Consider the following 24,937-nt stretch of genomic DNA (forward strand, 5'->3'; position numbering starts at 1 on the left):
ATCAGCTATTAGAAATATGCTCAAAGAATTAAAGAAAACCACATCTAAAGAATTAAAGGAAAATACAAAGACAATGTCTCAACAAATGAAGACTGTCAAGGAGATAGAAATGATCAAAAAAGAAGGAATTAGTAGAAATTCCAGAAATTCAAAGAAATTCAAAGGAACAGTAACTTAAATGAAAAAAAAATCACTAAAACTAATTGCTAAAGGAGCAGAAGAAAGAATGAGCAAATGAAAATTTGTTGAGATTATCCAACCTGCAAAACAGAAATTAAAAAAAGAAAAGATGGCGACGGATCCCTCTGAGGCTGCACCACAGAACAACACAGTGTAAACTTTAAAGGGGTGAATTTGGGGATATATGAACTACATCTCAATACAGCAGTTATCTGAGACACAGAATCACAATTCAGAGGATGCTCTGGACACGTGGCTCCAAGAGATAATCCAAGGTCATCTAGGATGACTTCCTAGATGAACCTCGTTTACAATTGGGGGATTTGAGGCCCTGATGAGGGAAACAAGCTACCCCGTGCCTGTAATGGAACAGGCATGAATTTCTTTACCTGTACCACAGCTCTAGTGACCAGCCAGACTATCCTAGGTTTAGCACTGACAGTTCCACATCCTGAGCAGCCCCTTTGCCCTGGGCAAATGGGGACAGTTGGCTACTCTGCCTGCAGTTCAGATGGGGAATGAACCTTCTTTCCTGCAGCTCCGAATCACTGACATCGTACATAAATGAGAAATGGTGGCATTCAGAAAAGTTCCTTTACCTTGCTGAATTCAATGTTCTAAACTTACGCAGCTGGCATTTTCCTTTAAGTTCTTTGCTATTCAACCTTTTGGAATGAAGGATCTTTCCTTTTAATGAAATCTGCATTTCATCCCCAAGGTGAAAGCCAGTGTCCTTGGCTTCCTCTGCAAAGTGACAAGTGGATTCTTTTGTATACTAAATGCTAAGAAGATAGGAAAAAGAGAGGTTGTAGTTAATTGATTTTAGATATGAAAAAATAGATTATAACTCCTTAGAGATATATACAGAGGAGAAAGAGAGAGAGAGAGAGAGAGAGAGAGAGAGAGAGAGAGAGAGAGATCCCTTTCCTGTAAAACTAAAAGCCATGAAAATAAAACTCCTATAGGAAAAGTCATTTGAATTCCTTTTCAAAACCAGCAGACCTCAAAGAGAAGATCAAATGAAGAGAAAGCAGCAGTCCTTGAGTGTGTGATGTAAGTCATCTTGTGGTTGGAGGAAGCGCTGCTTTAGCTGGAGCAAGTGGACAGTGGCCCAGTTCAGCCATACAACCCCAAGTTGTTGCCTCAGGTCTGAAACTAAACTCTCCAGCTCAGCCTTTTTCCTTTCCAGGCTGCAGCCACAGCCCAGCCCTACCCAGCCTGGTGGGGTTCCATCTTTCGGCACAAAACAGAGAAGAAGGAAGGACCCAATTTTCTCTTGTACCCAGCAAATGGTGCTTGGAGTTTGTAAGATAGGAGGCCATAAAGGATGACAACTAACGGGACAATGAGCAATTGCTGTCCCCTCTCCCAGCATCTCCACCTTGGCTCATCGGTCTTCAAGACATTGTAGCAGGCAAGCAGGTGAACCTCAGAGGCATCTGCCAGCTTTGCCTGGGTTCAAGTGGTTCCTTTAATCTTGTAAAGTGCCTCTACACGTCACTATGATTGCGGGGCAGAGATGAGCAGAAAGGGTGCACCGAGTTACCTTAAGTGGGAACAAAGAGGAAAAAAGGACCATAACCTGCCTCCAAAGGCCAGTCTTTCATCTCTTCCTGCTGTTCAGCCTTCCCACCCCACCTCTCCAGGCCTTTCAGCCAATTCCCAATTCCACATCCGCCTCCTTCAGGACCTACCTTCCCACCTGGATTAATCTTTCCTGCCTCCATGTGTTCAAGCACAGTCCCTCTGCCTGGCATGTACATGAATGTCCTGTCTCTTCTGGCAGGATTTTGACATCCCCTCGGATGGACAATGGTCCTCTTCATTCCCCAGCATGTGGGCGCAGCTCCCACCTTGTCACATTTTAGCTGTCATGCCACACTCTCAGGCAGTCACATCCTCATCATATAACCTAATTCCATCTCTGAACCACAGACTCATCGCAGAGAGGTTTGTCTTCTTCAGTCTTACACCACTCCCAGCACCTAAAGCAGTGCCTGATGCATGGTAGGCACGTACACTGTAATGGCTCATATATGCATCACCTCCCACTCTAGGGAGAGGTACCCCAGACCACCTGTATATGCCTAATGCCTAGCAAGTCCATGGCACATAGTAAGTGCCCCACAATTATTGCTGAATTTAATTAAGTGGAGTTAGAAAGTTAAAAACGTATTTGCAGAGGAGTGACCAGCCTACACGGAGCTGTGCCTGCCTTCCATGACTCTTTAGCATCATACCCCACACCAGGGAAAACCAGGCACCTGTAATAGAGGAAATAAAATATTCTGTGCAGGGAGTCTCCTCCAGATTGAAATTTTCCTCATGCCAGGATCTGTGGTGATGGAGCCACTACCACTAGCTGGTACTGCTGGCTACTGGCTGAAAGGGAAAATGCTGGCACTGGACAACTTCTGCCCAGGAACGACATAGGTCTCACCTGCTCACAGCCTGACCAGAGCGGGTCACACGGACAACCTGACATCAAGAGTGAAGGGAGGGGATGTTGGTGATCACTAATACAGTCTGCCATGCTTGTCTGCTAGAGAACAGCTTCTCAAGTTCTAATGTGCATGTGGGTCACTTGGAGATAATTTTAAAATGTAGATCCTGATTCAGTAGCTCTGAGGAAAGGGCCTGATTTTGCATTTCCAACAAGCTACAGGCCCATTGTCCACACTCTGAGGAGCAAGGGTAAAGCTTTGAATCTTTACTGGCCATACTGAGCTCTCTCTTTTCCCTTTCTCAGCAGAGACAAAATTCAGCTTGTACCTCTATCATTTTGTGTTACGAACCAGGGAAAATATCCTACTGGTTAAAAGACACTTGTGATTTACCTTGAGGGTGAGGGGGGACACAGAGAAGTAGATAATGAAAGCCATTAACTGCTCCACACAATTGCAGTGTCCAGAGAAGGACAGAGCACAGGGATGCTGTAGCTGTCCTAAGAAGGCCAAAGTCATTCTAGCTAGAGGCCACCATTTGCATATGCAGGTTTTGTAAATGGACCAAATTAGATCTAATTGAGTCACCTTCTTTCTACTTTGCCTCCTTAGTTTCACAGGAAGTGTCAGTGCAGCTCTGATTGGGCCTTAGGAAGACTCTTGCATCTTTGAGCACTCACCTTGTCAATGTCACATCCTTGTTCCAAGAGATCGTCCCTGAGCCCTGACTTGTCTCCCTTGCATATGGTAACAGTCACTGATTGACTTACAGGGGTAAGTCCCTGGTGCCAGAGCCTGCAGCTCTTGCTGTTTCGGGGTCCTCTATGGTGTGGAACATGAGGAGCCCATCTCTCTCCTCTTTGTGGCCTAACCACTATGAGCAGGGGTAAACCTCTCCCCAACACCTGCAGTTTTGTGGGTGCTCTGTGCTGTCCTGAACCAGAAACACATGAGTCTCTGCTCAGCTTGGAATAGATGGTGTTTTTCTTTCTAGTGGTTTTATTTAAAAGCCATGCCAGTCATTTTGCATCCCTTCCCAGAAGTTTTGATTGATGGCAATCTGGTCAGTTAGAAGCTGCCAATGGAATAAAACTGCTGACTTGGGCATTGGCATTGGTGGAGCTTGTTAAGCCTGCACTCTGTGTGTGTGTGTGTGTGTGTGTGTGTTTGCAGGATGGAAACATAGCACGAGATTTGATGGAATTGAATCTGGAAAGAACTGACGGGGTCTCAGTTCAGAAAGAGAAAGCAGGAACCAAGGAGGGGGCTATACCTTGTCCCTGCTCCCTGCTGCCACTAGAGGGCAGGATGAAGAATAGAATCCAGATCCCTTGTATTTCCTTGGATCAGACCTAACTAGGCTTTATAAAATATGAATTGAATGAGATTTGAACCACAATTACCTTCCTCCTTTCCTGGTGACTTTCTCATTAGCAACACAGCCATTTCTCAATGGACCTTCAAGCTATGATTGAAATTAAGGACATCCGTCTTGAAAATGTTCATCACTGATTGGATAGACTTGCATGTTTCTAGAATACCATGGATGGGCAGGTACCATGATGACTTTGGATTTGGTGGCCCCATCTAAAGGTTCTAAATATGGGGCTCATGGTTGGATCCAGAGGGTCATAGAATCCTTTGAATTATAAGCAAATATTTGATTGTGAGTTTATGTGGAGTGTCCATAGTGTTTATTGGATTCTCAAGTGAATCCATGACCCTCTAAGATTTGAAGAGCCACTAGTAAAAATGCAAGTTTTTTTTTTGTTTTTGTTTTTGTTTTGTTTTTTTGTTTTGTTTTGTTCTGTTTTTTTTACAGGGATACATTTTCTGGAAAGTGAAAGGTGTCTATAGGTTACTCCATCTTAGGTGGGGTTGAATGTATATCACACAGCATCCTCACGTGCACTTGTATACAAGTGCACATAATATACACGTGATACAATATTTGTATACACATGCATACGAGTACACACTCACAATCCTAAATATGCACACACACCTCTCCCACACACATGTGCACATACACACATGCGTTAGTGCCTCTAGAGCCTATGTTCTCTCCTCCCTCCTGCCCTGCTGTGTAGAATTCCAATGCATGGTCCTTGGTGGATTCATATTGACTGTTTCTACCTCAGACATGCTGCAGAACAGGACAGACTGGGCTCTTTGGGGTCTCACTTCTACGTTCCCAAATTCAGGGGACAATATGTATGTGGGAAGGAGCATAGAATCCAGAGCCAGATGGACATGTATTCTTGTCTTAGACTCACAACTCACAGTCTAGGCACATGAGCATTAGAAAAATCAATATGGAGTCTGGCACTTAAAACACAAACTCTGCTTTCCTGACACTTTGAGTAGGTCTTCTGTCATTTCTTGGGATCAGATGATGTTTGAAAAGTTTGTAGAATTTGCTATTTGGAGGACCTCTGTCCTTCTGAGTGGATAGGAATCTCCCTCTCTATTAAGTGGCCTTAGAGGAGATCTCTGTGTTAGTTTTCCATCTTTAAAATGCCATCATTGGCACATGGGATCAGTTGAGTTGAGACAAGAAAAAGAGTAACCGAACCACATGTTTGGAGCAAGTCTTTTCACTGTTGTACTCTTTGAGCACTTCTTTGGAGCAGTTTACCATCCTAACAAGAGGCTACTGATGCAAGCAGGCCAGGATGTATCTAAGTAACTGTTGTGGGATGCGCTTGTCATGCAGCAAAATCTATTATTTGACAACTAAAAATATATTATTTGACAACTAAAAAAAAATGGGAAGCAACCCAAGTTTCACTGATGAATATGAATGGATAAACAAAATGTGGTCTGTACATGTCACGGCATGTTATTCAGCCTTAAAAAGGAAGGAACTTCAACACAGGCCACAACATGGATGAAGTTGAGGGAAATAAGCCAGTCACACAAAGACAAATACTGTGTGACTCCACTTACATGAGGTGACTAGAGTGATTGGACTCATAGAGACAGAGTACAATGGAGCTGCCAGGAACTATGGGATGGGAGGAATGGACAGTTATTATTTAATGTGTAGAGTTTTAGTTTTGCAAGATGAACAGTTCTAGGGATTAGTTGTCCAACAATGTGAATGTATTTAACACCTAAAAATGGCTAAGATGGAAAATTTGAGGTTACATGTATTTTACCATGAGTTAGAATACAAAAGTCAGTGAGATGACCTGAGAAATCTACATCACACATTTTGAGTTCTGGGGTTGTGAGCAGGGTGGGGAGAGAGTATGAGACCAACATAAGATGATCCATGTTTAGAACTCTCTTGGAAGGGGCACCTGGGTGGCCCAGTGGTTGACCATCTGCCTTTAGCTCAGGGCATGATCCTGGGGTCCTGGGATTGAGTCCTGCATCGGGCTCCCCGCAGGGAGCCTGCTTCTCCCTCTGCCTGTGTCTCTGACTCTCTCTTTGTGTCTCTCATGAATAAATAAAATAAAATCTTTTTTAAGAAAGGACTCTTTTGGAAGTTTTGAAATAATAAATATCCCTCTCTAAGAGAAAGGTACATCTTTATCTGGCCACCTGGGACAGTGTGCCTGACTGGCAATAATGGAAATGGTCAAGAACAGAGATTCTAGTCCTATCTCTGCGGCTTACTAGCAAGCGGCTTTAGACAAGCCTCCTTCACTGTCCTGCCCTGGGCATTAAGAATAAAAATTCCTCTCTCTTATGGTTAATGAAAGCCGCTTGGACTAGAGCGTGTGAGGAAGTCCTTTGGAGACACTGCAACTCAGGACAAATGCAAGGGCCTGGCATTAGTGCTGGCCTCCCTGCCTTGGCACACTCCTAACCTGATCTGTTGATGCTCTACCAAAGCCTGTGTTGCTGTGACCGCCAGGCTGTGCTTTTTCAGGATGCAACAAGAGTCATTTCCATGCAATATGTTGAGTATTCTTGGGCACTCAGAAAATCTCAGTGAAGCTAATAATAAGCTTGTTAGCAGGTTACAGTAAGCAGAACGGTCATGTGCTCATTAATTTTATTAAAAGAAAGGCTTCCTGCCTGTAGCTCTGGAAAGATGAGTCGGGCTCAGGGCATTCCTGCTGACAGAACATCTGTGAGGGAATGGCCCGGCAACTTCCTTGGGCATTTGTGCTGTTTGGCAACGGGAGTGGGGGCTGGGGACACCTGTTGGGACGGGGAGCTCTGTCATAGCTTATTGATGGCCATCTCCTTTTCTTGCCCCACAGAGGTCAGCTGCACAGCTGTAGAAACAGGGAGTACTTGGAGGGTGTACGTGGAGACCTGTTTTAGGAGGGTGGGGTGGGTGGGCTAGCTTCCCTCCAGCATGGGGGCTGATGGCAAAGGAAGCCAGTGCTGTCATGTAGTTAAAATATGCCATAGTGACATGCACTTTCTCTGCCTTTTTGGGGATCTTCATAATGAGCAGTGAGCTCATTGCACCCATTTTATGGATAGAAAATCTGCATCTAGTAAGAACAGGATAAAAGAATAAAAGCACAGGGCACTTTCTGGGGCCATCTAAGAAAAAGGTGAAGTAAGAATCTGTGAGAAAAGCATGACTGGTCAATTTTATTTAGGTGACCTTCCAGAGATTTCCTGGTCCAGATGTCACAGTGATGTGGTGTGATTATTTTAGTTAGGTCCCACTTCTGTCCAAAAAAATCAACAAGAAAAAATAATGCCACAAATAAGAAGCTTTGAATAATCATATTGAAGTCAACAAGAGTAGGAGACAGAAAAATGAAGGGTAGGGGAGTGAGGCCCAGATCATTCCTTCCTCTGGAGCTGGTCCTGGGTGGGGAACCTAGCAGAGGGGGGCATGCAGGGCTGGCTTTCCATGTGATAGTGGGGACTGAGCTCTGGAGCCCAGGGAGGGGAAGGACTAGTTGAACCCTGGGGTTTGACCAGTGAGAGAATCGATTACCTGGCAGCATGATAGTGGAGCTTTCTTTTTTTTTTTTTTTTTTGTATTTGAGTACAGTAGACACACAATGTTAGTTATATTAGTTTCAGGTGTAAGACATAGTCATTCAATAAGTTTATACATTATGCTGCACTGATCACACGTGTTGCTACCATATATCTCCATACAGTGCATTACAGCATCATTTGCTATATTCTCTATGCTGTGCCTTTTGTGCCTGGGCCTTACTCATTCTGTAACTGCCAGCCTATATCTCTCACAGCCCTCCCCACAGTTTGCCCAGCCTCCCATCCCTCACCCCTCTGGCAACCTTCAGTTTACACTCTGTGTTTATAGGTCTGATTCTGCTTTTTGTTTGTTTGTTCATTTTTTTGAAATTCCACATATGAGTGAAATCATGTGATATTTCTCTTTTTCTGAGTTCCCTTAGCATTATACTTTCCAGGTCCATGCAAGTGCTCACAAATGACATGATCTCATCCATTTTTTTTATGACCGCATAATACTCCATGGTGTGTGTGTGTGTGTGTGTGTACCACATCTTCCTTATCCATTTCTCTATTGATAGGATGCTTAGATTGCTTCTATATCTTGACTATTGTAAATAATGCTGCAATAAACATAGGGGTGCCTGCATCGTTTATTGTTTAGTTTTCCTTGGGTAAATACCAATAATGGAATTATATAGTATTTTTGGTTTTTAATTTTTTTGAAGAACTTCCATGCCGTTTTCCACAATGACTGCACCAATTTAAATTCCCATCAACAGTGCACACACAAAGGGGTTCCTTTTTCTCTACATCCTTGCCAACATTGTTATTTCTTTTTTCTTTTTTCTTTTTCTTTTTTTTTTTTTTTAGCTATTCTGAAAAATATAAGGAGATATCTCATTGTGATTTTCACTTGAATTTCCCTAGTGATGAGTGATGTTGAACATCTTTTCATGTGTGTGTTGACCATCTGTATGTCTTCTTTGGAGAAATGTCTGTTTGTGTCTTCTGCCCTTTTTTAAATTGGATTATTTGTTTTTATGGTGTTGAGTTGTATAAGTTCTTTATATGTTTTAGATATTAACCCCTTATGAAACTAGGCCACTTTCCAACACTATACACAAAAAGAAACTCAAAATAGATTAAAGACCTAAGGGTGAGATCTGAAAGCATAGCAGAGGTTTGAGCCAAGCTGGTGGTCCCTTTGACCATGCAAGTCCTTGGTGACCTGCACTCATTTCCTATACCACAGGGTGACTCAGTAGAGCCTGAAGGAAGAGCACAATATTCTAGGGTGGCATCACCCTGGTGTTGGAGGCAGGTCCCCCTAGCCTGAGGGCGTCTCAGGGATTCAATCTGCCAGGACTTCTGTGCTTCAGGCCAGAGCATTTGCTGCAGCTGCTTTCAACTCTCTATCTGCTGTGATTTTCCTATGGGCAACCCACTTTCATGGGTACAGCCTCCTTTTTATAAGATACCAGAAAACTTTGTAAGTAATGTGATTCATCCTTTCTATAATCAGAAATGGTACACCATCGACATGGGCCCCCTCATAGACAGTGGGGAGAGACCACACAGGTTGTGGCTTATGTGCTGCCCAAATTTTGCTGTCCCGACACTCTCTTCTCTCCCACTATAGTGGGCCAGAAAGCTGCAGCAATGCTTGGATTGGGATAGCTCTCCATCTGCCCTAATTCATTGAGGAAAAGTAAGTTACTCAAAAACATTGATACATTAGCTATTATTGGTAACAAATTACCTACGACACCCATAACTGATTGGGGCACCTGGCTAGGTGATACTATGGGAGAATACAGGTTCAACCCACCAGCACCATAGATCCAAAATGACCAGTGGACCTTGGGGGCCAGAGGGATCATCTATAACCTAGGTCTTATAACCTAGGTCTCCTCTCACTTCCTGTAGCTCTTCCATCTCCCCCTTACCACTCCCTTATTCCCTTCCCCAGAAGAGTAAACAGGCTTTTTCAGGAGCTGTCAGAGATACTGAAGTCATTCTTTTATACAAGGACCAATTGGTCCTCCCTCCACAGACACAACCACTGCAATGCCACAGTCTAAAGAGTAAACCTACCTATGAAATTGGCCAGGGGTCTGTGACCAGGACAGTGATAACCTGAGCTCCCTGGTACCCAAGCTCCCTCTTGACGTTCCTTCCCAGGAGCCCAAGGAGGTGCTTGGGCTTGAGGCAACAGGAGGGACCCAAGTGGAAACCCCTAAGGTGAAAATCCCCAAGAGATCCCCAAGACTCAACTGTTTTTTTATTCATTCATTCATTTATTATATATCAAGCATTGAAATAAGGTAGAGAAACAAGACAATCCATACTATCAAGGAGCACATGATCTATTGCATGATGTATTGCAAGAAGGGAGAGGGACTGGCTTAGAGAAACAAAGGACAATTGTTATGCAGTGTCACAAGTGCTAAAAGGGATAGCCCTTCTGTGGGAGCCTGGAAGATAGAGTCATTTCAGCTTTTTAGACTCAGGAAAGGTTTTATAGAGGTGGGGACATTTGATCTTAATGCTGAGAGATGGGTAAGAGCTCATGTGATAGGGAAGAGAAGAAAGAGCATTCCAAGGAGGTTGTGTGCAAGGGAATGGAATGTTCAGGAAATGTATAAAATTTAACATGACCCAGAAAAACAGTTCTCAGAGAGGAAGGGAAAGAAAAGAGTTGGCAAAAGATGAAGGACATGAGGCTGAGGAGGTGGAGTGGAAGCCAGCATGGAAGGGCCAGTGGATTCTCCTATGGGATGAAGGGAGGATTCACTGACTTCTTGGTTTAAGGAAGTGTCATGACCAGCACTTACTCTCCCAGCTTCTGGGGGCAATAATCAGTCCTAGTCCTGAGTTCTGTTCTCCTAACCCTGTAGCTTAAACAATGCAGTGGAAGCATTGGGGTGAAAGAGCAAAGGGGCCTAGCAAAGCCCACTGTCACTGACCAGGTCTGAAACAGACAGGTCCCAGGATCCCCAGCACTGCGTGCAGCCCTGTGTGTCTGGTGATACCTCCCCAGGAAACAGGCCTTGGGAGGCTGAGGACACTGACCTGCCTCCACAGTCTTGGGAGTGAGAAAGCAGAGGTGTGGGATGTGAGGAATGAGGGAAACCAGACACTAGTTAGGATTTTTGGTTTCCTGCTCCCTTTTCTTTTACATCTAGTTTCTTTCATGTGTTTTTGTACCTCCCTCCCCAGTTTTAGAGTGAGGGTTAAAGACAGCCACAGCCCTGTGCTCAGGGATGGATGGCTTCTGCCTGAGTGCATCCAGAGAGACAGGCCAGCCCGGTGCAGAGGAGGTGATGTTGACCTCAGACCCACTGGTGCCACCGGATGTCTCCCACCCCAACAAGAATAAGCCAAAATGTCCCAGCTTAACTGGAGTGCAGGAGGGCAGCTTGGAGCTGTCCTGTGGGTTTTCATCACTGTTTCATCTTGGTTTTTCCTCTCAAATAAAAGTGAAGTGTCTGCCATCTTGTGGCAGAGGCCTGGTACTGCCTGGGTCCCCACAGTCACCTTCCCACTGCTCCCCAAAAGGGATGCTGCCCCGCTGAGGTGGGAGCTGGTGTGGAGAGGAGGAGGGAGCCTGGGCAGCAGTGCTCACCAGCACTGGCCTCTCTGCCTCGAAGAATAAGCTTCTGGAGTCGGTAGCTGTGAACTCCAGGACCTCAGGAAGGGTATCCTTGGTTGTACAAGGAGGACAGGCATTTGTGAAAGAGAAATAGGGTGAGTAGTGTGTGAGGAGGTCATCCTCAGAGAGGACAGATCCTAGATGGGGATGAGGCAAGTGAGTGGAGCCTGGGAACTGGGTCCTGGCCCTGAGGTTGAGAGAGAAAAGGGCAGAGGATCTCAATAGTGGGCAAGCTCCTGTGCAGTGGGCCATAGCCAGGAAGCTTTCAAGGTCAAAATATGAGAGCACATCAGAATATAGGAAATCAGCATCAGCATACAGGCAGTATCTCGGCGAAGGACCAGAGGGGAGCATCACTCCATATGTGATGTCTGAAACAGTGTGAAAGGATGAGCTCTCTGAGGCCAATCACATGTGCATGATATTACTGGGCTCCTGACCTGTGAGGGTATCAACTCCACTTGTAAATTGGACCCCTTTAATTTGGTATTTGAATGAAGCTACTAGAAACAGATATTATTTTAAATCAGTTCTAGAAACTCTTCACCTCTATCAACTTGGGCCAGGAAAGTCAAGTCGTGACCTTCCATCCTTTCTTTCTACAAGCTCTCAAAGTACTGTCTGAAGCAGCCAGCACACCACATGGACCTCATCCTTATCATCTTTACCAGAATAGTCCATTGCCATAGCCCCCTGGTGTCCCAGAGCCTTTCTACAGTGGACACTTCCTCACGGGCAAATGCTAGCTGTAATTTAAGTGACTGCTGACTACACACCATGGGCACTGACCCATTTGCCACTCACAGTGAGGCCATTTTTTAAAAAAGATTTTATTTATTTATTCATGAGAAACAGAGAGGCAGAGACATAGAGGCAGAGGAGAAACAGGCTCCCTGTGGGGAACCTGATGCAAGACTCAATCCCAGGATACCAAATCACACCCTGAGATGAAGGCAGATGCTGAACCACTGACCACCCAGGTGCCCAGTGAGGCTTTGCTAACTCTAAATCTGACCAGGCCAGGTAACCATTCCGGACTCTCATTCTCACTGAGGTCTTGGTTCCTAAAAACAATTCTGGAACCCACTCCTATGTCAGCTGGAGTTCAGTCATAGAAACAGAGGGTTCGAGGTATTTCAAGCAGGAGGGTGGATTTTACAAAGGGAATTTGATGCTTTCAAGAACCATTAGAAAGGCTGTTTGAATGAAGGTCAGGCTAAAGCATCAACATTTCAGGATATGAAGCAGTTAACAGAAATTGCTAGAAATCATTGCTGGTGGCTTTGCCTGAAGCACCACCGTCAGTGACTGTTAGGAGGAGCTAGCAGAGTCCCGGTCTGCCCTTTGGAGATACCTGTGCCCATCCCCATGGCTGCACCTTACAAATAATGGCTTCTCTTCTGCCAAATTTCACGTGTGCTTCTCTCATTGGTGGAATCTGCAGTGGAGTGCTGCTGGCAGTAGAATCTGGGAAATGTAGTTTCCAAGCTTCCAGCTTCTGCAGTATCAGGGCAAGTTGAGAATGTCAGGGATCAAGGCACAATCTCTGACACACGTTTTTAAATACGGGTGATAATAATAGTACTTCCTTCATATGGCTGTTGTGAGGCTAAAATTAACGCTGTGAAGTCTCTGCACAGAGTGTGGCATATGGTAAGCCCTCGATAATTGCTCGTTTACAAAAAATTGTCAAAACTGAAGTCAGAATGGCTCCTCGTTCTCATTTCTAACCCCTGTAAGGAAACTGGCTGCTTCCGAGCTGCGGGGTCCAACCGCCCGCCTTGGCGAGGATCCTGTCCCTTGCCATCCTGGGCCAAATGGCGTCAGATCCTCAGTCTGCCTCATTCTGGCTCAGAGGGCTGGATGGAGCCTCAGGAAGAAGGGAGAAAGTTCTCAGGGAAAAACTGCAGCAGTGAATCATGCTGAATGTTAATACTGGAGTGCCCCCCGCTCAGCCGAGGGAAGGACTGCATCTCAGATGGTCCGACAGGTAGTCAGAAAGACTGCTCAGATCCCGAATGCAAGCACAAGCCAGGGCTCTGCATTGCCCTTCCATCCCAAGTGGAATTCACAAACCCAGGGTCGAGTCTCCGTAGCCTTGTGCCCAAATGCTCCGGGCAGCCTGGAAGGAGAAAGAATTAGGGCACAGCTGAAATCCAAAAGGGAAAGGAAACGGGCTAAGATCCATGGGGAACAATGTCTATTTCTTAATCTGTCTCCTGCCCCAAATAGCTCTGCTTCCTCCCCCACTTGTGTTTATGTGTCTGTTTCTTTCCCTGGCAGCAGATGCCACCAGGCCTTAAAGTAGGTCACAGAGGGCACTGAGGAGCCTGAGCAGGCCCTCAGGCCATGTCCTCCCGTGACCTCCCTCCCCGGGCTCCGGGGCTCCCGGGCGGCCCCGTGCTCGCCAAGGCACCCCTGCAGGGCCCGTGCTCCCTAGAACCATAACAAGTGGAGGTTCCTCCGTCCAGCTTGTGAGCGGGCTGGGGGTTCTGTTCTGAGCTGGCCACCGAGGGGACAGCATTGGGCTGGGCCGCAGCCCTCCCTGTCAATCTGCCCCTGCCCCTCCATCCCCTCCTACCACAGCCCTGCCTGAGTGCCCTCAGGGAGGCCCGTTCTGCCCAGGGCAGCCAGGGAGCCACATGGCCCTGCTATTTTCTCCTGGGAAGCACTGGGGTCTTTCCACACAGACCCACAGCACCCAATCCAGGGCTCCCAGACCACACTGGGCAGGGGTGCACCAGTGGTGGTGCAAGTTACAGAGACAGAAAACAGGATTTCAGACCCCAGTCACCTGAGGCCCAGGGAGGTAGGAGCATGCCCAGAATAACCCAGCTGGTTAGCGGTAGAGCCCAGGCCCATAAGGATCCACTGAGCACCCAAACTGAAGAAACCCCACACCCCCGCCCCCATGAGTGGGACCAGGCCTAACCCAGAGGCAGCCCATCCAGGCGCCTCCCATGAATTTAAGCAACAAAAACATTCTGTTTTTCCGAGATAAGAAAACTATCCCCGCCCCCCCCCCCCCTTGCCCTGACTGGAAAGTCCCTGAACATGTTCGTGTTGACCTTCAAAGAAATCAATCATGTCATAACCCGAATGCTATGCTACTCCCGCGGTTTTTTGCCTTTAAAAGATGCCTGTAATTGCTAATCGGGGCTCTCTGCCACCTCTGAGGCGGAGAGCCCGTTTGCGCAAACGTTCAATAAACCCTCTTGCTTGTTGCATCTGCCTGTCTGGGGTCTGAGTCTCTGGGGTGTCCACCGGGACACGTTGGCACCCGTGAGCCAGGGTCCAACAAAACCACCCATGTCTGCCTCCCTCACAGCCTGACCCCCATCTGTCCTTCAGGACCTCTCTGCCCAGCATCCAATCCTCATGGCTCCTTTCTCTCCACAGGTTCTTTCAGAGCACGGCTATGGCCTGATCACGACTGACATCCGGGAGGGACAAGCTTTCTACTACGCAGAGGATTACCACCAGCAGTACCTGAGCAAGAACCCCGACGGATACTGTGGCCTCGGGGGCACCGGAGTGTCCTGTCCGCTGGGTATTAAAAAGTAATGTCTCCCCATGTGGTCAGCCCTTGAAGGGCTTGAAGTCACAACAAAAATGCTTTCAACAAATTGGGCAATGATTTTGTGGTTCAGGTCACTGGCTTTTTGGAAGTGCACAAAGTGCAAAGGCATTCATGAAAATCTGGTTTAATGAGCTATAATTACATGAAGTGCAATGGCGAGTTGATAACCTGGAGTTTATCTTCTAATAAGTTATGCTGAGAGTTGAGCTGTGACATTGTTTGGATCGCTTAGGGTCTGAATGAGGATAATGGATATGCTGTGCTCCCCCTTCGTGGGCCTGAGTACCTGCCATGGAAGCTAGGGAAGGGGGCTGGGAGACTGTTGGAGAGGGTGAGGCATGGTGGACATCCTAACTGTGCCCTGTCCTGCCTCGCATGCCCTCCTGCCCTCCAGTGCCTTAAAGTATGCAGACATTTAGAGCCTCAATGAATCATTCACTGCAACACTTTGCTCTACTGATCCTCTGTGTGCAAGGGGCTTTCTCTCCTTTTTGGCCCTCCTGTGGCAGAGAAAAGATGAGTTAGCTTGATGAATTCTAATGCTTTGCTTACAGCTTTGAGAAATGCTTGTTCTAATAAAAAAAAAAAAAATCTGCAGTCTAATACAACCTGCCTCATGTCTCATGTCTTTTACTTTTTAGGCAGGATGTTTCTAAGGATTGTAAAATAAAAGCCTCGCGATGACTGCCCCCCAAATGGAAAATATGATTGAAATGTTTGGAAAGCATGTACACCTCTAGCTCCTTGACCTTGGGGATAATAGCTTTTTTCCAGAACCCTGTTAAGCTGCCACATCCTGTAGTATTCTAATTAGAACAGACGTGTGCATCCCTGCCCTTAAGAGTCTTTATATTCAAGATAAGGGGTGGGAACATAAGCAATAAACATGCAATCACATGAACAAATAAGATGATCACAGGTCCTGACAAGTGAGAGGAAGATGATAAATAGTATAGGGTAAGTTGTGTCTAGGGGCTGTGGAGTTACCTACAGAGAGGTTTGGGCTACATAGGTCAGGGCAGGCCTCTGGGTCTGGAGAAACAAGTAACCTGAATGATGCAAAGGAGAAATACAAACATAAGGGAGGAGCACAGAGCTTTGGAGGCAGGAGACAGATAAAGAAATACATTGTTCCCCATGAATTTTGCGTGTTTCTTTACCTTCTTGGATTTCTTCTGTGCCCTAAGGCACTGTGGAAAAATTAAAAATAGAAATACCATATGATCCAGTAATTCCACTACTGGGTATTTACCCGAAGAAAATGCAAACACTAATTTAAAAAGATATATCTAGGGCCACCTGGGTAGTTCAGTTGGTTAACCATCTGACTGTGGCTCAGGTCATGGTCTCGGGGTCCTGGGATCGAGCCCCACATCCAGCTCTCTGGTCAGTGGGAGGTCTGCGTCTCTATCTCCTTCCACCCAACCCCTCTCCTGCTCTCTCTCTCAAATAAATTTTTTAAAAGATATATATATCCCTTCATCACAGAATTATTTATAATGGCCAAGATATGGAAGCAACCTAAGTGTACATTGATAAATGAATGGATGAGGAGGATGTGATTGATGTGTATACACACACACACACATACACACACACCCCTGTTGTATGTGTATACAACAGATTGTTATGCAGCCATAAAAAACGATGCGATCTTATCATTTGCAACAACATGGGCAGACGTAGAGGGTATTACCCTAAATGCAATAAGTCAGACTGAGAAAGACAAATACCATTTGATTTCACTTATACATGGAATCTGAAAAGCAAATGAATAAAAAAACAAAAAGCAGAAACAAACCTATAAATACAGAGAACAAGCTAATGGTTGCCAGAGGGTACAGAAATTATCAAAATGGGTGAAGGAGAATGAGATACAGGCTCCCAAGTATGGAAAGAATAAGTCATGGGGAAGAAAGGTACAGCATAGAGAATACAGTCGATGGTATTGTAATAGTGTTGTGTGGTGACAGGTGGTAGCTACACTCGTGGTGAGCACAGCAGAATGCATAGAGATGTGGAATCACTGTGTTGTATACCTGAAACTAATGTAACATCGCATGTCAACTGTACTTCAATTTAAAAAATTATCATTAAAAGGAAGAATACATATGTGGAGTAGATATGCCTAATCAGTCTCCGCATCCCCGTTTTGTCTGCCTGAAGGAAAACCTTTCCACATTGAAGGGCCAGGCAGTGTAAATGGCCCGTGACAGGGAGAAATTTGTAATGTTTGAGAAATGGAAAAGCCAGTAGGGCTGGAATAGTGTGAATGAGGAAGAGTATTGGAGAGAGGTATCTGAGAGGTAGGAAGAGCCAGACCATGCAGAACCTTCGAAGGACATATGAATGGGACTTGTTTGGGTGCTTGTTTGCTTATTCTATTTAATAATTGACAGCCATTGGGGAGTTATTAAGTTTCTCCTTTTTTGTATAGGCTGAGCAACTAGAGGGAAGCTGGAGTTATTTACTTGTGAGGGAACAGACAGAGGAGAGATGAGTGAATGACTCCACTTTGGCCACATAGAATGTGAAGCGCTTCTCATGCACCTTCGTGGAAATGTGAGGGAGAGCAGTTTGCTGTGCAGTTCTGGAGCTCGGGAGGGATCTGAGAAAGATACATTTAAGAATCGCCAGATGACATTTGAGGCGTGAAACTAGTTTAGATCATCTGGGGAATGAATGTAGAGAGGGAGAAGAGGGTCAGAGGATTCGATGCTGGGGTGTTTTCTGACATATGGAGATCTGGTGAAGGAGGAGCAATGGAATTTCAGAAATGACATTTGAAGGAGGCACATAAGGAGATATGTCCTTGCAATGAAAAGTAAGCACAGAAATATACCCCAAGAACTGAATAATGATCAGAATGACGCAAAAGGGAAATGCAGATGATGCATCACAGGTCTGGGTTAAACTCAGATCAACTTTTTTTCTATAGTCATACCGGAACATAATACAAAGTGACGAGGAAGCCAGGTCTTTTTTGAGGAAGGACCTTTTAGCATTTGAAGAGGTATATACTTTGAATCTCGCCCTAAGCCTTCCCCAGAAGAAACTGAGGGCCTTTTACTGAAGTAACTCTTTACTCAAGAAGTAGAAATAACCCAGGTCTCCTTGGAGTTATTATTTACTGGCTAAAAACTTAGGTGTTGGGAGACCTGCCACCATGGTCTACTGGGCAGAGGGACAGTTTATAAAGCCCAGCTGATCGAATAGGTGTTGTTCCAAGTCTATCTCACAGTGGGTCTAATGGGTCTGAATAATACGCTTACAGTTCTTTCTTCACTCTCAGTGTGCCTAATGTGTATTAACTATGTTTCTAGCTTCTGTAAATTTGGTGCTTTAACATCTCCCTGCATGCGTGTGTTAGACACAGCTTGTCTGGACAACCCTATAATATGCCTGAGCCGCCTTGTCTTGGCTCCCCCCACCTTTGTCACTCCACTTCTCCCTGGAAGGAGTCTTCGTCCCGAAGGCACTTTTCCAAATATAAACCAATGAATCCAGAGTTTGCATCTCCATTCACTTTATCAGGCTTTCATACTCCAGACTATTATCTGCCCTAAACACCCCAAGGTCACCAGGTGCCAGATAACTAGGGATAGCTATCATGCCCCAGAGCCTGCTAAGATTATTAAATGAGCTAATCCTAAATCTGCTTGCCCTGCTTCACCTATTCCTTCCCTTAGGAATCACAATAAAGACTTCTGCCCACAGTTCCCCCCACCTTCTGCCTCCTGACAGACCCTGATACTTATCCTGATAGCCTCCCCATGGCATGGCATGGCACTGCATGGCATGCCTCTTCCCCTTGGGTGCTGTGAATAACAAACTCTCTTTTTAATGGTAGCCATCTCCTGTTCTTTTGGCTCTACCACACCTAAATCATTATAAAACCTATTAAAACATAATGAGGATAGATATACCTAGTAAGTGACAAAACTCCCATTTTAGTTCCTTGATTCATGGAATAAAGATCCCCAGACTTCCTCACGCCCAGTAAGGAAAAAAATAATATCTCTGAGGGAATTTAAAATATAAAATTAAATGATTCAGAAGTTAGGATTGGTAACTCCCCATTTTGTTCCCATTTGGCAGATGCTAAAGTGAGACTGGTTGGGTGAATTTAGATTATGCCAATGATATGCCAATTATGTGAGGAGCTCCTCACGTATAAGATATAGCATACTTACTGGAGCAATTAATATAGCCATTGGCACCTAATATGTAGCTATTTGCTTAGCAAATATTTTCTTTTCTATGCCTATAAGTAAAGACCAACAGAAGCAGTTTGCCTTCACAGAGTAGGGTCACCACTGTATCTTTGATCTCCTGTCTCAAGGCTGTGCCAATTCTACTTTACATCATACAAAGAAACCTTGATCATCTTGGCATATCACAGAACATCAATTGATTCATTGCATTGATGACATTAGATGAATTGTATTTAGTCAGCAGGAAGGAACAAGCAGCCTAGATAGAGATTTTATCCCCAAAAGTTCAGGGACTGCCACATTGGTTAAGTTTCTAAGAGTCTGGTGAGCTGGAGCATTAGAGACAAGTTACTGCATCTTGGGACTACCTATAATGATAAAAGAGACACAATATTTAGTGGGTCTCTTTAGATTTGGGAAGCTACAGATAACCACATTTGTGTGGGCTGATTTGAACTATGGAACACCCTGGATAGCTCACTGGATTTGAGATGGACCCAGATTAAGAAAAGACTCTTTAGCAGGTCTAAGCTGACATACAAAGCCACCTTGTCAACAGCAGTCCCTAATGTATTGAATGTATCTGTGGCAGACAGAGATGTTAGATAAAAATTCTGGCAAACCCTAGTAGGAGAATCACAGTGCAGTCCCTAGGGCTTGAGGAATAAAACTATGCCCTCTTCCATTCTCCTTTGAAAAAGTGACTCCTGACCTGCTACTAGGCCCAGGTAGAGAAGTAAACAACTCTATCCACTTTGGAGTCAGTAAGCAAGTGGTAAGATTCCCTGTCCTGTGAGTCCCCAACCATATGGCTGCTTGCTTAATGAGCTCACAAACAAAATGACCACAAGGTAGAGATGGAAGCTATGCATGAACTCAGAAACATAGATTCACTAAGTCTGATCTGGTTACACCCCAGTGCTGAGTAGCCAAAGGAGAATACCAGTGTGGTATTCCTAATCACATGTTGTAGGCTACATGTGTGGAGGTGGGGAAGGGACCAGCCAATCACCTGGTAGCATTTTAATTATTTTGTACCTTTTTATATTGGAGGAGATTATGATTTGTGGTCACAGAGTGGGCACATATTCCATATATTCATTTACATCACTATTCATAGAGCTCCTTTAACCACCCCATAAGTGGAATTACAGGTACCTTACCTATGGTTATGATATAATGCTCCATAGTAACCCCTCCAATCATATTTTCTGCTCATGGAATTCACTAAGCTTATCACATTCCATCACTTAGAAGCAGTTGGCTTGACAAAATTATGGAATGGCCTGCTGAAGGCTTGGTTATTACATCAGCTAAGTGGCGACCTCCTATACAGTAGATATGTTTTTTGGACGTAATATATGACTTAGATCTGCATCCAGTATTTTCTATTGTCCTCTCTTAAGCCAGAATATATAGGTCCAGGAACCAAGACATGGAAATGGAAGTAATTGGTCTCAGCACTAAGTAATCCACTGGAGAAATTTTTGCTTCATATCCTCAAGACTTTTGACTCAATAGGTTGAGGGTTCTAGTGCTCAAGTGATCAATGCTTCCATTAGAGAACACATTCAAGATTCCCTTTGAATATGGAGTAGAAACCCCTGAACATTTTTGGCTTCTCATGTTGATGAATCAGTAGATATATAAAGGAGTTCCTGTATTAATCAGGTGATCTCAGCTTTTAAGGAGAAACAGTGAGAGCAAGGATTATGTGTGGACGTAGGCCCTAACAGGAGTAGATTTGGATCACCCTGCTGGCAAAGAACTCTGCCCACATGATTTCCTGGCGGAGAGAAAGGGAGCCATGAAACAGGTGGTACAAGAAGGAAATTGTGTTATTCATTTAGTTCTCATGTTCTATTTTAGGTACGTTAATTGTCCTCTTTCCCCTCCATTTTACCCCACCACCGTATATGAAGATAGGACAAAATTGACATACGATAAATTTGCTAACAGGACTTTGTGTGTGAGGAACCTGAACGCTTTGCCCAGACAAAAGATAAAGGTGAATGTGGATGTCAAAAGACAAAAAGGTAGTGTGATAGATTTCATGTTTGTGTCTTCCCAAAATTTATAAGCTAAAACCCTAACCCTCAATGGGATGGAATTAGGAGGTGTGGCCTTTGGGAAGTAATTAGGTTTAGATTAAGTCATATGGGTGGAGCCTTTGTGTCAGGATTAGTGCCCTTATTAAGGAAAGAAAGAGGCACTCACTCTCTTGGCTATGTGAGGATGTGGCAAGAAGGTCGTTGTCTACAAGCCACGAAACTGGCCCTCGCCAGTCACCAGATCTGTTGGCACCTTGATCTTAGACTTCTCAGACTCCAGAACTGTGAAATAAATGTTCATTAAGCCACTCAGTCTATGTTATTTTTGTTAAAGCAGCTCAAACTGTCTAAGACAGCCTGCGCTGAATATCATTTTGTTCCTTGAGATCCAAACAACCTTTCTGCATCTTTCTCTGTGTCCTGGGAGTCCTGAATGGCCTGTAACAAATAATAGGCTTTCTTTCTGTCTTACTTTAATCTGGGTCTGGCCAACAGAAGGCACTAGTAGGGGATTGAGGGTGGGAGATGATTAAGGTATTTGTTCTCCAGTAGTTCCGCCATGGGTTGGCTGTGGTGATTGTTCCATGCTGCTGCTGATTATGGCCTACGACACTATCTATTTAGAGTTCTCCTAAACCCTGTTTACTTTGTAAATATTCCCTATATGAATCTCTACTTAATTATACAGTTTGAGTGTGCATTTATTTCCCGGCAAGACCTTCAAGCGACAAATAGGGAAGGTATACTTTCTTCCACAATTAATTCCAAAATTTCGTATAAAAAGATGCTTCTATTCTAGGGTTCATGTTAATTAAGTAAAAATATTTTTAAGTACTATGCCTTGGCATGTGAAATCAACATTTTACCATGCGAAAGTCTTATAGATTATTTAAATTACTGCCCTTGCTTTATAGATGGGGAAGCTGAGGACCCAAGAAGCAACTTTTTTCACTATTAGAAAGTGCCACATTTTCATTTGTATATCAGAAAGAAATCTCCCCACTGTGGTTTTCAGATCGTTAGCCCTGGTCCTGCCTTCTGAAGTTCCTGAGGACGTCTGACCCTTTTCCTTAGGAGATAGATACTGAGGATATTTGAAGACAAAACTTCTCTCCTCAAGTAATATTTTCTAGGCTCAATAACTTTCTATGTCCCTTCTAAAACCTTAATTCACACTACTACTAGATGTTCCAGGTCCAACAATGAATGTTGTTTCTCAAAATTGCACTGTCCAACATGATAACCAACCAATGACATGTGACCATTTAAGTTACTTAAAATTAAAAGTATTTAAAATCTGACTACTCATTTGCACCCTCTATATTTCAAGTACTCAATAGCCATAGCAGTTAAGTGGCTACCTTATTGGAGAGTGCAGATTTAGAATATTTCCATTACCACAGAAAAGCTCTATTAGACAGTGCTAGTCTAAGGAAAGAATTTGATGGGACTTGCAGGTCCTTAGATCCTTATCATATCCTTTTTTAATGAAGCTAAGTCATCTCATTGGCCCAGAGAATCAATAAAAGCCTAAGTATTTTTCATATCAACTACCTTTAAGTGAGGGATTCCATTCATAATCATATCTTGCTCTATTATTATCATTTTAACCTTATTTATAGGAATTTACATTCATTCTTTGTTGATTTTTGTTCTGTTTATTTAGGCCCTGCATTTCAGTTTGTTAAGATAATTTAATACACACTCTGACATCTGGAATATTGTTTCCCTTTCCCAGATTTATGTCATGCATGGGCTACATTAGCATGTCCTCAGTGCCTTCTTGAAAGTCATTATGTAAAATACTAAACTGGGCAATTTGCTTAGAAAGATATGTCACTTGTTTAAGATCTTAGAGCATCTATTATAATTGGCATGCCTTGTCACTCTGCTGCCACTCCTGACCATCATTTTCCCTAGACTTTAGCAGAAATTGTTGGTGGATTTCATGATTTCTCCTGCTCAGCCCAGACGCACCTTCAGAATTCTTCTCCACAAAGGACTTTGGGCAGCTACAGTCAACAATCAGACATGATTTTCCAGGTGAAATCTATAGCTTTCTTTCCAAATAGACTCTAAATTTTTGACAAGTGCTTTGGATATAAAGCCTCAACTATTTGTAAGTTTACCTAAGAGAACAATTGTACGTACAAACAACATACCATTATTTTACCTACAACGTGGTGATCAGAGGATGGGACAGATGTTTTGCTGAAATCCAGAAATACCATTGAAGCTGAAGGAGAGATCAACTAGAGTCTGATAGAGCTGAGTGAAAATACTAGATCTGCCTCTTATAGGCTAACTGATCTTGAGAAAAATCACATGATCTCTTTAAGACTCAGTTTCTTGGAGTATAAAACAGTGGTGATAATACCTACATTGTTGGTTTCTTGGGAAGATTAAATATTTATATACATATAAAGGTCATTCCCTAGAAATTTTTTGAGCTATTCAAACAAATTAGTATAATTTGGGTAAGGTCACTGATTATTCTGGGGCCAAGGCGGATTCACAAAAGTAAATGAGATTAAAAGTCTCATCAAATAATTACCTTTTCTCCTTTTCATAAGAAGACTTTATAAATCTGTGAAGGGAGCAATTACTATGTCTCAGTACTTACTCTTGTGAATCCACTCTGCCTCAGAATGGTTAGTGACTTTTTTCCAAACATGATTAGTTTGTTGGAATATTTTATAAAATTTCAAGAAAATATCTTTTTTTTTTTTTTACCTTATACTGATTCCAAAATGCCCTTTTGCCCCCTGAAAATCTAGATATTTCCATCTGAGATCCAGCTACAGGTTTATGGTAATGTGTTCTGAGTTCCAGTGGAGACATTGGGACGCCAAGAATACATCTCAGATATCAGCAATGGGTGTGGAACAGGTGTCCCAGGGGACCAGCAGTTTACTTACTTATGTATTTTCATACAGATTGACAACCCTATGAGCCATCTACTCTATCCTTGCTACGTAGGTGTTCTGCTACTGAATGGCCCCCTTAGAGGGAGAAGTTAAAAGGAAGAGCTCTGGACTGAGGCTCCTGGATCACCTGTAAAAATTGTGCATTAGAGGATTTATTTTTTTTTTCCACCTTAGGGGATTTCATCCATGATCTTCCTCTTACCTTCACTTTTCTTTCTTTCTTTCTTTCTTTCTTTCTTTCTTTCTTTCTTTCTTCTTTCTTTCTTCTTTCTTTCTTTCTTTCTTTCTCCTTCTTTCTTTCTTTCTTTCTTTCTTTCTTTCTTTCTTTCTTTCTTTCTTTCTTTCTTTTTCTTTCTTCTTTCTTTCTTTTTCTTTCAACATGTATTTGCTGAGTTCCTAGTATGTTCCAGGGTCTATAATACATGATGGGGCCCTGTGTGGGCCACATATGGTTGCTGGCGTCATAAAAATCAGTCTAGTGGGGAAAATAGACATTAAACTTACAGCATCATAAATGTATGGTTACAAACTATGGACAGTGCTCAGAGGGAAAAGTAGTGTGTTATAAAAATGGAACAATAAAAATGGAAAAAGTAAGGGGTTCTGTTTCAAGCTGATGAAGGTCCATATAGGCTGACTTTTGAAAAATTCATAAGAATTAACATGCAGAGGTGAAGATGTGATCAAGAGAGGAGACAGAGTTCAGATAGAGACATGTAAAGGCCCTACTGTGGGAAGGAGCAGAGCACTGGGGAGAAGTGAAGAAAAGGTGGCAAAAGGGTATTTAAGAGCAGTAGTGGGCAGCCCAGGTGGCTCAGCAGTTTAGCGCCGCCTTCAGCTCAAGGTGTGATCCTGGAGTCCCAGGATCAAGTCCCACGTTGGGCTCCCTGCATGGAGCCTGCTTCTCCCTCTGCCTGTGTCTGTTCCTCTCTCTCTCTCTCTCTCTCTCTCTCTCTCTCTCTGTGTGTGTGTGTGTGTGTGTGT

The 24,937-nt window shown here is 43.9% G+C and overlaps 1 protein-coding gene across 4 annotated transcripts in view; it reads left to right on the forward strand.

Annotated features, from left to right (window-relative positions):
• MSRA (methionine sulfoxide reductase A) overlaps nucleotides 1–15,366 on the forward strand; it is a 426,296-nt gene extending 410,930 nt beyond the window's left edge. For all 4 annotated transcript variants that reach the window (XM_041765377.1, XM_041765379.1, XM_041765380.1 and 1 more), the window contains one exon: nucleotides 14,581–15,366. In XM_041765377.1, coding sequence (XP_041621311.1) covers nucleotides 14,581–14,745 — 165 coding nt within the window. In that variant the 3' untranslated portion in view covers nucleotides 14,746–15,366. The remainder of the gene's footprint in view (nucleotides 1–14,580) is intronic.
• The last annotated feature ends 9,571 nt before the right edge of the window (nucleotides 15,367–24,937 follow it).

Source organism: Vulpes lagopus, chromosome 8, assembly GCF_018345385.1.
Source record: "Vulpes lagopus strain Blue_001 chromosome 8, ASM1834538v1, whole genome shotgun sequence".
Taxonomy (NCBI): domain Eukaryota; kingdom Metazoa; phylum Chordata; class Mammalia; order Carnivora; family Canidae; genus Vulpes; species Vulpes lagopus.